At 39.0% G+C, this 15,850-nt stretch overlaps 1 protein-coding gene across 4 annotated transcripts in view; it reads left to right on the top strand.

Annotated features, from left to right (window-relative positions):
- Robo1 (roundabout guidance receptor 1) overlaps nt 1–15,850 on the top strand; it is a 370,504-nt gene that overhangs the window by 278,616 nt on the left and 76,038 nt on the right. For all 4 annotated transcript variants that reach the window (XM_027412417.2, XM_027412416.2, XM_027412415.2 and 1 more), the window contains exons 8-10: nt 1,627–1,751; nt 4,601–4,772; nt 15,826–15,850. The exon at nt 15,826–15,850 is cut by the window's right edge and continues 181 nt beyond it. In XM_027412417.2, the coding sequence (XP_027268218.1) occupies nt 1,627–1,751; nt 4,601–4,772; nt 15,826–15,850 (322 nt within the window). The remainder of the gene's footprint in view (nt 1–1,626; nt 1,752–4,600; nt 4,773–15,825) is intronic.

Genomic DNA, 15,850 nt, shown 5'->3' with positions numbered 1-15,850 from the left:
CCTAGAAGTTTAGAGACCTAATTGCTCTCTTCAGTTTTTGTTACAATGTTAGCCATGAACAAATCACATTGCATTTTCTTTTTTACAGAATTTTTATATTGATGTATTCATGATTTGTATATAAACATATATAGCGATGCATATATATTAAGTAGGTTTTAATATGCTTTTATGATGTACTTTCATAATTGTCACATATGTAATTTATGATACACACAATTGTACATCCGATGCAATTGACCTGAAAATGTAACAAAAAAAGAAAACTGTCTTTCCAAATGCTTTTATTTAAAAACAATCATTCTTCTTGGTTCACCAAAAATAAGTAAATAAAATAAGAAAAGAAAGTCATAAACGTAGGAAGGGTTCTACATGAGAAGAGAAGCAGCCCACCAAGAGGGGAGGGGCTCCAGAGATTAATGGAGGCAGGCGCAATCAAACGCGCCATGTGCGTGTGTGAAAGAGACAGAATAAACCCCATCATTATGTCTAATTCACATATGCTAATAAGAAAGCTTTTAAAAAGAAAGAACCCTTGCTCTTGCAAGCAGTGCAGTAACATTCTGGGATATAATCTGAATGTGAGTTTCGATTCAGATTTGCTTTAGGGAGTGGCCTTAAATGACTGACGTAAGCAACTGAAAATACTTTTAAGGGAACAATGGCAAGTAGGGGCCAGGCCTTGCAAAGTGGCTTAAAAGAGCCCTGCCCTGTGTAAGCTGTTAGCAGGCTGACTTGAACTGAGATGAGAGGGAAAGATTAGCTTTTCCAGACAGCTGATAAGGAGTGGATTTGGAAAGTGTACACATTAGGTAAAGGGACTTACTTGGTACATACTGTCTTTCTATGCAAAGCCCAGCCCTAAAGCAGGCTCCTGATTCCGCACCCAAGGGCCTGCTCTATCAGCACTCCTACCTATCAGCTGCCATTGCCCTCCATGTAACTGACGCAATTTTCTGACACTCTATTGACTGCTGGATGAAGTGGCCATTCAAGTCTGTATAAATCAAACAGTTTGGACAAAGCTGGCAGGATTTCTAATGTCAGGGTGAGCAGATGTTTCGAATTTGCCCTCATTTCCATATATATTCTGTTTGAGCATGCCCTTGCCCATGTAAATGAAGGAGGCATGCGACTCCACTATCGCTTTAAACCCGTTTCTATTCAAATAATTGGACTGGAGATTTTAAATGACTCTAATTTGCATGGTAGCATTTCAGGAGCTTTTGAGGTAAATTAAAGTAATTTCAGGCCCTGCCTGTATCAGGAGATCTTGCGTGTGTGTGATTAGAGTTCATTCACCTTGAAGCAGCCTTAAGTGAGAAAAGATAATATTTATTCATACAATTTTCAGGTATGATTTGAATGTAAAGGGTCAGCTTGTAGCTCAAGAATTCTTGTGAATGTGAGGATTAATTCCAGGTCTAGGTTAAGTAACACAGCTCTTCAACTTACCACTCTGTTTCAGCCTAGAAATACGCACTTAGCAATTTTGCTTTAAACGAAGGGTGGGAATGGTTGATTGTTATAATGTGTTGTAGACAATAAAGGCAGCATTAGAGACACCAGGAGACTGAGCGGGGACTGTGGTGATCCCATCTAACTCAGTGTGTTTTGTTTCTTCAGAGCCTCCACATTTTGTCGTGAAGCCTCGTGACCAGGTTGTTGCCTTGGGACGCACTGTGACTTTTCAGTGCGAGGCAACTGGAAATCCTCAGCCAGCTATCTTTTGGAGGCGAGAGGGGAGTCAGGTATGACTGTTTGCTAATTTTTTTTTTTTTTAAAGAAAATACGGGATCCACAGCTAAGCCCTGGGCCAAGCTCCTGGAGTCCACGTGTAGAGAAGGAGGCTTGATGAGCAAATGGGTCAAGACTATGCTGGGTCAAGAAACAGCTGACCCAAGCTAGTGGGAGCTCATGGACTCCAGACTGACGTCTGGGCCGTCTGAATGTGGGTGTCAGTTGGGGGGCTTAAACAGTTTATGGGACCGATGGCAGGGGAATGAGTTATTTATCCCTAGTGCATGACCTGGCTTTTTGGAGCCCATTCCCTATGGAGGGAAACCTTGCTCAGTCTAGATACATGGTAGGGAGGGCCTTGGTCCTGCCCCAAATGATGTGACAGACTTTGATGATTCTCCATGGGAGGCCTCACCCTCTCTGAGGAGTGGATGGGGCAATGGGGTGGGGAGAGTGTGAAGGGACCGGGAGGAAGGGAGGGAGAGGGAACTGGGATTGGTATGTAAAATAAGATTGCTTTAAAAAATAATAAGAATAAATATAACACAGAAAGAAATATGGGAACTAGGTATCTGAGAAGAAAATTCCAAGGATAATGAAACTATATAACAATCATCTTAGCAGGAAATGAGGAAGTCCAGTGCCTCAGAAATGTTTAGAAGTAAGAGGGAAGAGAAAGTTGTGCCCTTTTAAATTCTCAAAGCCATTTTTATGCCTTCTTTTCGTACACAGGTGTGCATAAGCCTCTATTTTGCCATATAAATCTTCCTTTGATTGTAAAGCTGTCTATGTTAAATGAAACCTAGGCTATTCTCCCTATATAATTCGATCATCATTCCCACTGTTCTGGTACCCAAATCCTCAACTTAAGTGTATTCGAAAAAGAGATGTTGATTCTCTAGAAGTTTGGAAACCTAAAATACCTTCTGAAGCTCCAGATGATGGGAAATTCTCTCTAGCATCAATACCATGCCCCATAGAGTTCAGTCCCCTCTAGTCTTTAAAATTGTCAAGTGTGCTTATCACCGGCGATTAGATCCTATTTTCTAAACATTCCATAACTTAGAACAGCAGTTCTCAACCTGTGGGTTGTGACCTCTCATGGGGTCAAATGACCCTTTCACAGGGGTCACCTAAGACCACCAGAAAACACAGATATTCATATTACAGTTCGTGGCAAAATTACACTTATGAAGCAGCAGTGAAAATAACTGTACGGTTTGGGGACACCAAAACATGAAGAACTGCATTAAAGTGTTACAGCATTAGAAAGATCGAGAAACACTCCTCTTGAACATTAATCCTTGTTTTGCAAGGTTTTAGCTTGATAAGAAAAACAGTTGCACAGTTGAAAATCTCATCTCTGTGATGTTGCTTCTTAAAGAAGGTGAAATACTTACTTGGGAAAAATTAATCTCACTCATTTTGGGTGTGGTCATGCCTGGCCTGTCTTATTGCTGCTTGACTCAGTGTTTGGGATTTCACGGCCCTGCTTCTAAAGGCAAGAACACAAAAAGAGCAAGAACACAGCTTCCTGACTGAACTCCGTGATCGTTTGTGGGCAATGCTACCAGCTGCATTATTCTTATTTTGCTGTGGTTGGCAAATGTTATAGGATGTAGGCTGTCATTTGAATTCTAATATATTAGTGAGTTCTAACATATTTCATTTAGTCTCACAAGATTAATTTTGCTGAGAAGAAGTTAAAGAGGAAAAATTAATACAGCAAGAAGAATTGGGATGGAATTGTGGAAGAAAAAAAATTTTTTTTTTGGTTGGGGGGGGGAGGGTTTGAGACAGGGTTTCTCTGTGGCTTTGGAGGCTGTCCTGGAACTAGCTCTTGTAGACCAGGCTGGTCTCGAACTCACAGAGATCCACCTGCCTTTGCCTCCTGAGTACTGGGATTAAAGGCGTGTGCCACCAACGCCCAACTGGGGAAGAAAATCTTGATAGCAAAAATTATAATCTACTTGATGATTTTTTTAGTAGAACTTTTACTGAATTAATTTCCAAAATTTTTGTTTACTTTGGTTCAATAGTACAAATCCCTTTTCATAAAAAGGTCATTAAAATTTGATCTATAGAGTTTTAGCTAACCCTTTAGAAAATGAATTTTGATAAATAGCACCAAAACTTTGGAAACAAAGCAATAGCAAATGTTTTCAGCCAGGAAAAGGCCAGTGTGCCTTCTTTCCTGAAATACAACACCATGAAGTACAAACTTCTAAGAATCTGGATCTCTTCAATCAATCTACATGAATTTCAAAAACTCTATAACATGCATGCTTATCTCTTAATAGGAAATAGAAGATGTGCCATGACTAAGTGATTGATAAGTGTTCCAGAACATTAATAATTGACAGCTGGATGAAATGCTTGTTATGGAGCCACAGTGGCATCCTTGAACATAGATTATCAGAATGAATTTAAATTTCATTTTGTTCATGTATTAGAGGTCTTAGAGTTGATAATACTCTAAGCCATTTTTCTGTATTACAAGATTTTTGTTGACATTTCCATAAATACATTTAGTCTTCTTATATGTTCAATATTAACCTCAAACTGATGGCTATAAATATACATGTTGATATTGAGAATTTTAACATTTTTCATTTGATTCCATTTAGCTTTGTATTATTAAACTATGTTTAATAATATATATTTATACATGTGCACATCAATATATGTGGATTTGTGGTAGAAGAATTTTCAGTATATATATATATATATATATATATATATATATATATACACACACACACACACACATTTACGTATAAATGTACATATAACTGCGCCAACATATTAGAACCTAGCTGTTAACCTGTCTCTATTCTTTCCTCCCAAATTCTGGTTTTAGAATCTGCTTTTCTCATACCAGCCACCACAGTCATCCAGCCGGTTTTCAGTGTCCCAGACTGGGGACCTCACTATCACTAATGTGCAGCGGTCTGATGTTGGTTACTACATCTGTCAGACTTTAAATGTTGCTGGAAGTATCATCACAAAGGCATATTTGGAAGTTACTGATGGTAAAGTAAAACATTTTCTTTTGAAATAGCCAAATTATCTTCGGGTCTGAAAGAACCTGTGGATGTTCTCATGCAAGCTTCGCCTTCTTTCTTACAGTTATTTTAGTGGAAAGTGTAGAGGGTATGTCTACACGATAGTGACTCTACTGTTCTTATTTAATTAACACACACTAAACTTCTCTATCGTCTGTTCAGATTCCTAAAAGCACAGAAATTCTCCATGAATACATTTATTCCAAAGAGCTGAGCATAGGAACCTGTTCATGTTTTAACACAGGAAGAGCAAGACAAAGTCACTTCGCAGCGCAGTCTCTTGCTATAAATCCCCGTTTCCACTATTGTCTCTAAATTAAGAAAAATAAGAACTTACAGAGTTGTAAGTTGTTTATTTTGATTCTAATCCCAAGTTTTCAACTCAGAAAAATTATGTATATCCTACATATCTTATCCATCTCAATTTACTGAGATAATAAGAATCCAGAATCTGACACATAACACTATGATACTTTTTCTTGACAGTTTGATTCATTCTATTTAGCAGTTCCCTAAACATGGTCAACTGCTGGTAAAATATTAAGACAGGGCAATTGAGAAAAGTATCTAACCTACAAAACACAAGTAGTGATCTTCTGAAAAGATGGAAGAAGATACAAATTGCTTGTAAGCATATAATTATACATGTGTACATATATATGTACATTTGTGATACAAGATTTTAGTTCATTAAATATATATTATTTCATTAAAGAAAAATGCCTATAAATACGTGAAATAGATATGTATGTGCATGTATTTATCTTACATAGAAATATATCTATACACATAGTAAATAAATATATTTTAGATATTTCAAAATATATTTGCATGTATATAACATGTATGTAATATACATAACATATGTAGTATGTGTGTGTGTGTGAGTAATCAAGAAAGCATTACTGCCAAGGGCTTTGAAATTACAGTGACATGCCTGTTGTTTTCCATACTGGATTCATTTGAAAAATTAGGATTATATTACATTTTTAATTTTAAGCAGTAGATAAAGGCCCATAAAAGGTAAGCACTTCATGTCTTTCAAGGAGAACGATGGGACCGGGATAAAGGAAGAGTCAGGACTGAAAGATGCTAGCTCTTGCTTCTTCCCGGCTGATGTAGGGTTTGTGTATCTTTTGTGTTTGTTTGATGGGTGTGTGTGATGCAGGTGACGGCCGAGGGACAACTTCAGGTTTTGGTATTCAAGTGCCTTCTACTTGTTTTTGAGACAGACTCTTTCATTGAACTAGAACTGGCCAAGCAGACTAGGCAGGATGCCTAGGGAGCTCCCAAGATCCTCCTCTCCCTGCCTCCCGGGCGCTAGGATGCAGATGCACACAAAGCAGTGGCTCCATCATTATTTCTAGAAAAGACCATACTTTTCACATTCAACTACACTGCCATTTTATTTAAATTCAAATGAGCGTAGATTCCTGGACAATGCATAGTTTCTCTTCCACAAATAAGTATTTACTTCATTTCATGGAGACTTGGTTATTGTAGCTTACAATAAGGCTTAAAGGCAGATATAAGTCTCCAACTTTGAATTCCTTATTTTAGTTTTGCTAAATTGGTTAAAAAAAAAAAAAAAAAACTCCACGCAAGAACCCTACACAAACAAAGCTCTAAGTTTCTTTACTTTGTATTTCTTTTATAAACTAAAGTTTTCAACTCATAGAAATGATGCATATCCAATATCTCTCTCTCTCAATTTATTCAGATTTTCTTCAGTATTTCTCAATCTCTCAATAATGTTTCTTATTTTAGCACATAAATATAAAAGTATATTTTACATATACTTTTCAGTTTTACCTAAGTGTTTTTGGTGTGTCTATATATGAATTTAATTTTTTTGTTATTGGATTATTTGAGAAAATTGCTTAGTTTTGCAATTAATTTTTGTTTAACTTTTCATCAAGTAGTCTTGATAAATTCCTCCAATTTTCTAATGTTTTTATGTAAATTATTCAAAAAACTTATGTACAGAAATGTAGCAACTGGTGCTGGAGAGATGGCTCAGAGGTTAAGAGAACTGTTCTTCCAGAGGTCCTGAGTTCAATCCCCAGCAACCACATGGTGGCTCACAACCATCTGTAATTAGATATGGTGCCCTCTCCTGGCGTGCAAGCATTTATGGAGGCAGAATGTTGTATACATAACAAATAAATCTTTTAAAAAAAGAAAGAAATGTAGCAACTGAAAAGAAAAATAAGCTGACTGCTTATTCTTTCTATATAGAAAAACATATAAATGGCATACATAGTTTACATATAAATGAATATGTATTACATATACCCTTTATCTCCCTTTCACGTCCTCATTGGCTGTGTAGTGAGTAGAATTTTCATAACAGCACACATATTCTTCTTAATCCTAACCTCAAAGGAAAACACTTATGTTTGCATACTGTAGTGTTGAGTTGGATTTTTGGAGACAACATTGAGTTTGGCAGGTTTTGTAAGGATTTTTTTTTTTTTTTTTTAAGAGTAGGCTGGAGGGTTCGGGTTGTTTACTGTCCTTGAATGTGCTGTATGGTTGACACAACTGACAGTCAACAGTCTCTGTTCTGATTACCGGCTGTGTGTGTGCTTCACTGTGTCATACTGCTTGTGTGGCTTTTCCTTTGTGCACATCTACTCTAGCTTCAGTTTCACTTTCTGCAAAGAGTTTACCCTAACCCACCAAATAGGAGTCCTATGCCTCCATACCTGCCATCTCTACACAGATGTAATCCATCCTTTTGTGTGTCTCTCTCTTTTTTTTAATCTGTCTTACTCTGTCATTCATAACCCAAGTTCCATGAAATTCGAGCCATTTTCTGTTTAGTCTAGTCAGTGTTTGCCAAGTGTCCACCCCAGATCTAATGTGATAAATGTGCAGTCCATAGTCTCAAATGTCTAGAAGAAGCAAGCAAAGAAGCAAGCAAATGTCTAGAAGAAGCAAGCAATAACCAAGCAAATCTTGGTTATTGAGATTTCAAAACCAGTATTGTCTCTATCAAAAAATTCAGTGTCTTATCCTTGCCTATGCTACATACTATATGTCCCTTGGCGTCAATAATTCTGAAGGACCTAAAATGTGTTTGTGGTACGTCATATCCACTGGGTAGTAATTCTGAAGATCACCTAATAGAAAGTAGAATTTTTAAAACTGCAATATGCCTACAAATGTAACTCTACATGGCTATCTATAAAATAAAAACAAACAAACAAAAAACAATCTGTTGAACTTTTTTCCAATATCTCTTTTCTGATAATTAAAAACAGAGGTTTGTAGGTAGGGGAAGTGGCTCACTTTATAAATAGTCCATTGTACAAGCCTGTGTATGTGAATTTGTATCCCCCAAACTGCACAAAACCCCCAGCAGGGCACAGGTTTGTAAGCTCAGCACTTAGTAGGTCAACTGCCAGCCTTGTCAGTCAGTGGGTTCCAGATTCAGAAGAGACCCTGTCTCAGAAACTCTGGGGGAGCAACAGAGGATGAAAGTAAAGCTCTGGCCTAACACACACACACACACACACACACACACACACACACACACACCCTGCACAGATACACACATTAAAAAAAAAAGAAAAAGAAAAGCCATGAAGTTTGTAGGGAGACATGTTGGGATGGGGTCTTAGTTTGGGTTTCTATGCTGTGATAAAACACCACAATCAAAAGCAACTTGAAAAGGAAGGTATTTCATCTCATAGTTCCACACCACCTTTCATAACTGAAGGAAGTCAGGGGAGGAACTAAAGCAGGGCAGGATCTTGGATGCAGGAGCTGATGCAGAGGCCATAGAGAAATACTGCTTACTACTTGTTGCTCATGGCTTGCTCAGCCTCCTTCCTTCCTTCCTTCCTTCCTTCCTTCCTTCCTTCCTTCCTTCCTTCCTTCCTTCCTTCCTTCCTTCCTTCCATCTTTCCTTCATTCCTTCAATTAATCTTATTTTTATTATTTTTTAATTTATTTTACATACTCACCAACTCCCCTCCCTCCTCTCCTCCCATTCCTTCCCTCCATCTCTCCTCTAACCCCCCCCCATCCACTCCTTCATGTCTGTTCAGAAGGGGCAGGCCTCCATGGGAGTCAACAAAGAATGGCATTAAAGTTGAGTCAGTACCAAGCTCCTCCCCCCTGCATCAAGGCTGTCAGAGGCATCCCAGAATGGGGAATAGGTTCCCAAAAGCCAGCTCAAGCACTAGGGACAGGTCCTAATCCCACTGCTAGGAGTCCCACAAACAGACCAAGCTATGCAATTGTCATCCAGATTCATGGAGCCTATGTCAGTCCCATGCTGGCTCCCTAGCTGTCAGTCCAGAGACTGTGAGCTCCCAAGAGCTCAGTTGTCTCTGTGGGTTCCCCACCATGACCTTGATAATCCTGGCTTGTACAATCCCTCCTCCTTCTCTTCAACAGGACCCCTGGAGCTCAGCCCAGCTCTGCACCTGCTTCCATCAGTTACTGGATAAAGGCTCTCTGATGACAATTGGGTAGTCACCAATCTGATTACAGGAGAAGGCCAGTTCGTACAGAACCCAGGACTATCAGCCCAGGGGTGGCACCATCCACAAAGGGCTGGGCCCTCCCATGTCAATCACTAATTAAGAAAATGTTCTACCAGCTTGTCTAGAATTGGTGTGGAGGCAATTTCTCACTTGAGATTCCATCCTCTCCGATGATTCTAACTTGGGTCAAGTTGCCATAAAAACAAGACAACATAGAGGGAAATGGGGAAAGTTAGAGGGAAGAAAGCGGAGATTTGGTCATTTTTTTTTCATTGTATACATATGTGAAATTCTCAAGGATAAAGAAAGCCTATCCTTTAAAATTTCCATTAAAAAAAGAAATAAAATTCAATATCCTAAAATTATCAAAACACAAACTCTTCCATATAACAACTGGTGTGACATTCTTATTCATTGCATATATTTTGATGCAGTGTCACATACACAACCTTTACTCACACTTCACAAAAGCTTCTGCCTTTGTGAATCTAATCCTGAGACTAGAGAGCCAGCTCAGCAGGTAAGAGCACTTGGTGATTTTACGGACGACCCAGGTTCAGTCACCAGCGCCCACACAGTGGCTCGCAACTGCCTATAACCCCAATCCCAGAGCATCTGGCACCTTCTGCTGGCTTGAGTAGCGACCAGACATGTAAAAGGTGTACATATACATGCATGGAAGCAAACATTCACACACACAAAGTAAAGCAAATAAATCTCCAATTTTAAAAAAAATTCATCTCTAGAAGCCAATTCATTCTCAGCAGTAAATATCTTATTTAACTTGACAATTATTTTTAGGATTAATGTAGAATTTGTATGTATGTACTGTTGAGGTTCACCTGTTGTTTTTGTGCTCTATTTTAGTTTAGTCTTTTGGTTTGTTTGTTTTGTGTTGTGTTTTGGAGTTCTGTGATATTATTCAAACAGCTGTAGATTTGTCCTTCATAGCTAGGGCTATTCATAACGACTGCTGACAGTGTCAATATTTTTATACTGCCAGTTCTGTCAACCTGGTGGCTCATAGACAGTGTGTTCTCCATATTACTTGAGTTTATCTCCTTGACCTTCTGTATAATTGGCAAACACAGAAAAGGCAAAGGCAGGATAAGACGCGAGGCCAGGGAATAGCAGCTGTCTGTGGTCCAGCCTTATTAACATTGACTAAATTATGTGTATATTGGTAACTACTTATGATGAGATTATGAGAGAAATGAAAATTTCCAAACAACAAACACTATTCCAAACCACTTGTATGCATCTCTAATAAACCTGCTGTGCAGTAAAAAGGAACAGTGCTCCAGCTCCTTTTTGATTTAGACAAGCCACTTGAACTTCAAAGTTTCAGTCCTTGATTCCTAGAATGGAATGATGATATAAAAAGTACCTATAGCACTTTGTACCATCCCTCTTCAATTTGCATACGTGGCTTTTTAGAGACCCTGCATGTAGATGACCATTGTAATGCTTGGTTTGATGTTCACTGATAAACATGTGTGAATTTTTTATGTGAACCAGTCAATATCTGTATGATTTTCACTGAAAATTCACATATTTATTCACTTTATTAAACATAACAGTTTCTTGCACTCCCTGTTCTATTGCCTGGCATTTCTTTCTTGCAATTCCAGTGCAAGATATTAGACACTGGTTGGAAATTTGTCTTACAAATGGTAAATTTAGATTTTATGCATAAATGCATTATTTGCATTATATGCATTATTTGTTGATATAAACTGAAGCATTTCCTTATATCTTATAGCCAATGGTGAAAACACCATAGTTTTATTTTCTGTACCTAAATATGTTGCAAGTGCTTTAGTGAAATCCTACACTTTTCAGCTCTGATTTCCATGCTACCTTTTGTCAGACAAGGAAGGACGACACTGTATGGTCCATGTGGATGTCTGGCCTTTTGCAATTACCTAAGCACATTCATGCCTTCTGCTTCATCTCTGTACCTATTGAGATTTCCTAAGCTAGTTATGTTAGATTTTTGTTTAAATTAAAGATAAAGAAGAAGAAGAGCACAAGATTTGACATATTAGACATATCAAGCAGTTTAATATAGGCCCGGCAGAGTAGAGAGACTGAGAGAGAAGAGCAACAGGGTTAATGGCTGACTGCCATGGCCGGTCGCCATAGAGAGAGAGGTGGGAGAAGAGAAGAGTAGAGAGAGAAAAATAGAGAGCGAAAATGGGCAGGGGTCTGTCTTTTAAAGGGGTCCTTTGCACCTGTGTGCAGACTTAGTTCCCATGGAACCCTGGGCTGACCAGGGTTCTGCCTGAGTGGATTCCGCCAGGTAACAGGGGCAGGCCAGCATAATGTCTGAACCTTTCAATCCCACCTTTACTTATTATTTTAAAAATGGTGGGGTATTGGACATGGCAGATTAAGGAATAAGGGTGTCGAATTCTTAAGACTGCTTCTTGCTGACGTGGAGGGGTGTTGACCATCTTTGGGGGACCTGAGAAAGTTGGGGTGCTGCTGCATCCTGGGGTAGCTGGCTGTTTCATCGCAGTCCAGGCTGTATGGAACTTCCTGGCGCCTCTTAAGACCTGGCAATATGTTGGCAGAGCAGAGGACAAGGTTAAGTTTAGAAAAAAATTTTTTTTCTTAGGTCCTGTCACTTGAGGGGAAGATTGTAAGATGAGGGAAGGGTTCCCGAAGGGGTCCCAACATGAGGGAAGGGAGTCCTGGGACCAGGGAAAGACTGAATAATATTTATTTGGAGTGAATCTGACCTGTTTGTTTGGATCCAATTCAGCTCCCTGGAACTTACAAAAATCCTTAGAGTTTGTGGAAACATAAGTATAAGACACATCAGCAGCATATTCATGTTAGAAGCAACTTGGCTGAAAGCATTGCCATTTTAAAATTGACAGATTTCATTTTTTAGGACAATATAAAGCATCTTAATCTTGACCTTGTAGTTATGATCGTATAGTGGTATTGTGGAACTTTGCTGACTATGAACAGTAGCATGAGAAATAGAGAAATCAGGAACAGATTTCATTCAACTCACTTTATCATCACTTAAGCCTTTTTATCCTCAGACCTTCGTAACTTAAATTCATACACCTTACATTACCATCTTAGACCTTCCATTTTCAGACCTTTACACTTTCTATTCTCAGACCTTCATAACTTGCATTTATCCACCACGTTAGACCTTTCCGTCCTCAGACCTTTGTAACTTACATGCCCAGGCCTCCATACACCTTACACTTTCCTATCTTCACATAGATAAACCCTAAAATACCTGTTCCTAAAATCTGTTTTGCTTTAAGATGACAAGACTACCAGTCATCAAAAGCATCAGAGTTCTTGAGAAGGATAAGATTTTAACTGAATTAATGATTAAAGAATAACAGAGACTTGCCAGCAGGCTGCATGGACAGCCAGCCCCAAGGTCCTCCATCCATAGTAGCGGGCTGCAGGGCACCTGCCTTCTTGTTGATAGCATGTGACCTATGGATTACGGACTACAGGAAGGCTCACCTACCATTGGCCCAAGCAAAGCTGGGAAAGTCGATTCCACTGTCCTCTTGTCCACGGTCTGGAGTACTTTGTAGCAGTTGAGGTGAAGGGCAGGGTTGCTCAGTGACCAGTGTTGTCACTGACTCGAGATGAAGTTTCTTCATATGGTGAAGTTGGGGGAGAGGGCTCAGTGGATAAAGCAACCCTGAGGACCAGAGTTTGGACACTTAGAACCCAAGCAAAAGCATCCTGTAACCCCAGCACTAATCCCTGGGGTGAGTTGGGTACCTACACTAGCCTATATCATGGTGCTCCTGATTCAACAAGACATCGTAACTCAATAAGTAAATGGAGAACAATGAGCAGAGAGACCAGACTTAACCTTTGGTCTCCATGAGCATGCAAAACACACATGCATACCACACATAGACACAAGCAAACAGCACACACACAAAAGTGGAGGTTAGAGAGCATAAAGAACTAACCAAAAGACACATGGCAGACGGTGGAAGTGTCTTTTTATCGTTGTGTTTTTGTTAACTATGCAGTAGAAAGCAGGCAGAAGTAAGCGACAGGGACAGAGGAGCTGTCCGTGAACTGGGTTAGGATAGCACTGGGGAGGCACACATGATACCTTATAAAGCAGCTCTGAGTAATTAGATGTAAATTATAATAGACCCTGACATTTGATAGTTTCTAAATATGACAAGACTACCAAATATAAGCCATCCTAGTACTAGACATCATGATAATCAATTGGAGCGAAGCCCTCTGTTACTAATTCCTTTAATGTCTGGAAATATATATTCATTCTGGTAATCAGTGGAACACATGTGCTCTTATAAACCCCCAATGGAGGAATCTGCAGTTGGACCCTAGCAAGCCTCCACAGATAATACAGAGCTTTTTACAACTCTAAGCAAAGGAATTGCTGGCTTACGTTTTCCAACAGTGTCGTGTCTAAAACACTCCTGCCAAGTTTAAAACTCCAGCCTTCTAATTCCCCCATGCTACTGGCAAACTTCACACAAGTAAGGATGGCATGGAAGAGAATCGAGGACTGGAGTGCCATGCATAGTTGCTGATTTCACTTAATTGCTTTTTTAATGCAAATGCATAAAACTAATAATTATTGCATGATGAACGGGGAACAAATTGAAGTGTGACTCCAGCTTGTGAAAATCCATGGTGCATAAAACTTTGAACATGACACATCCAGATTCGCAAATTATTGCATCCAAAATTTAGTCACTCTGGCAGCCAGATCCCTTTAATCAGACAACTTGTTAGAATTCTTTCTCGTATATTTGCATCTTTTTCATTTTTAATCTTTGAGATCCAGGATTGTGTGAGTTCCAGGATTTTAAAGCTTAATAATTGAAGACAGTTTCCCAAAACTAAACAAACAACTTTTACTCATTTTAAGGAAATCAATGGAGGTTGATAAGTCAGAAGATGGGAGCATTTTCCTAATTTGTCTTTCTTTCTCTATACTAGTGTTAGATTCTCACGAAAATAGTGGATTTATGACATAACATTTTGCAGACATTTTATATTTTACAGTGATGTTATTTATTTATACTAGAAATCCTTTCATGGGTTCTTTTTCAAAGTAGATTGGAGTTAGTTTTAAAAACAGGCGAGGGGTTTTCTGTGTGATGTGTCTCTGTGTGTGCGTATGCTTCTTGGGCCTTTTCTTCTCTGTTTTGCTCTATCCTAGTTTGTCTTTTTATTTGCTTGTTTACATTCTAAAGCAAGAGAGAAAGAAGGCGGGGTTGTATGGGTAGGAAGGCGGGGAGGAGGTGAGAAGGGGAAATTGTGAGCCGAATATATTATTTGGGAAAAAGTCAATTTTCAATAAAAAAACAAACAAACAGTATTGACTGAGTGCACTTGCCATTTGTGTTCCTTCTGAGAGGCGGTAGTGGAGGCTGCCAAGTTTGAATGTCATCCTCAGTGATCTTTTTGGATTAGCCTACCAGCAATGCTGTTTGGTACATTTCCAGTGTCTCCAAATCCATTATAGTGTGTTGATGTTAGTTTTTAAGATATATATATATATATATATATATTATATATATAATATTATTATTCCAACGTCCTAGAGCTGTTGCTCAATGGATAAAGCATTTGCCTCACAAATGTGGGGATTGGAGCCTGTGTCCCTAGAGCCAATGTAAAAGTTGAGTGGGTGAGATGGTGAGCCAGTAATCCAAGCATTCGAGAGATGAGTGGGGATTTCCAGTACAAGCTGACTCTCTGGACTGGCCGAACCTAAAATCTGTGGTTCAGGAAGAGAACCACCTTGTAAATAAAGCAGAGAGCAGTGTAGGATGACACCCAATTCTGCATTCACATACATAGGAGTCATGCATGGACACCACCCACATATGTGAGTGTGCCCTTATGTCACACACACAGACATACATACACCCATGCACACACAGGTGCATACACACACATCCCAAAGAGAGAAAGAAAGAGGAGAGAGAGAGAGAGATTAAAAAGACAGCAAGTTTGATTCTATAAATGAAAGTCCAAAGCACCTTTTTCAATCCAAAATTGAGAACCATTCTGCCATGGCAGCCTCATTTCGCGGTAATGATGGTTGTTGTTGGAGACAAAACAATTATGAAATCAAGTTGGCAGGATTCGTTCATTAAATTCTGTCTCATCCATTTCTATGGGATAAATGTGTTGAATGTTTCTTGTGCTTTTTCATGTTTACAGTATTCTGTTGTCATCAGTCTATGCCTTCTTCACCAGCCACCTCTCTTATTCCATTTCTGAACCCTTAGATCAGTCCCTAATAACGCAGCATGCTCAGGCCTAGTTGGTCATTTGAACGGCCTGCATTGTATCTCATTTTAATACTCCTAATCAGTGCATCATGTAAATGCATTCTGAATAATGCATGTCTCCACTTTAATTACTTGTTTAATTATCTTTTTTTTTTTCAAAGCCTACAGCAATGGCTGTTGCTCAGATGATTAGAAAATTGCTTCCAGTTGCAGAAATCTATTTCCTGTTGTTTCCTTTGGCAGTGATTGCAGACCGGCCTCCCCCAGT

Source organism: Cricetulus griseus, chromosome 4 (genome assembly GCF_003668045.3).
Source record: "Cricetulus griseus strain 17A/GY chromosome 4, alternate assembly CriGri-PICRH-1.0, whole genome shotgun sequence".
Classification (NCBI taxonomy): Eukaryota; Metazoa; Chordata; class Mammalia; order Rodentia; family Cricetidae; genus Cricetulus; species Cricetulus griseus.
Note: the sequence above shows the minus strand (reverse complement) of the source record. Positions and strands in the feature narration are given on the sequence as shown.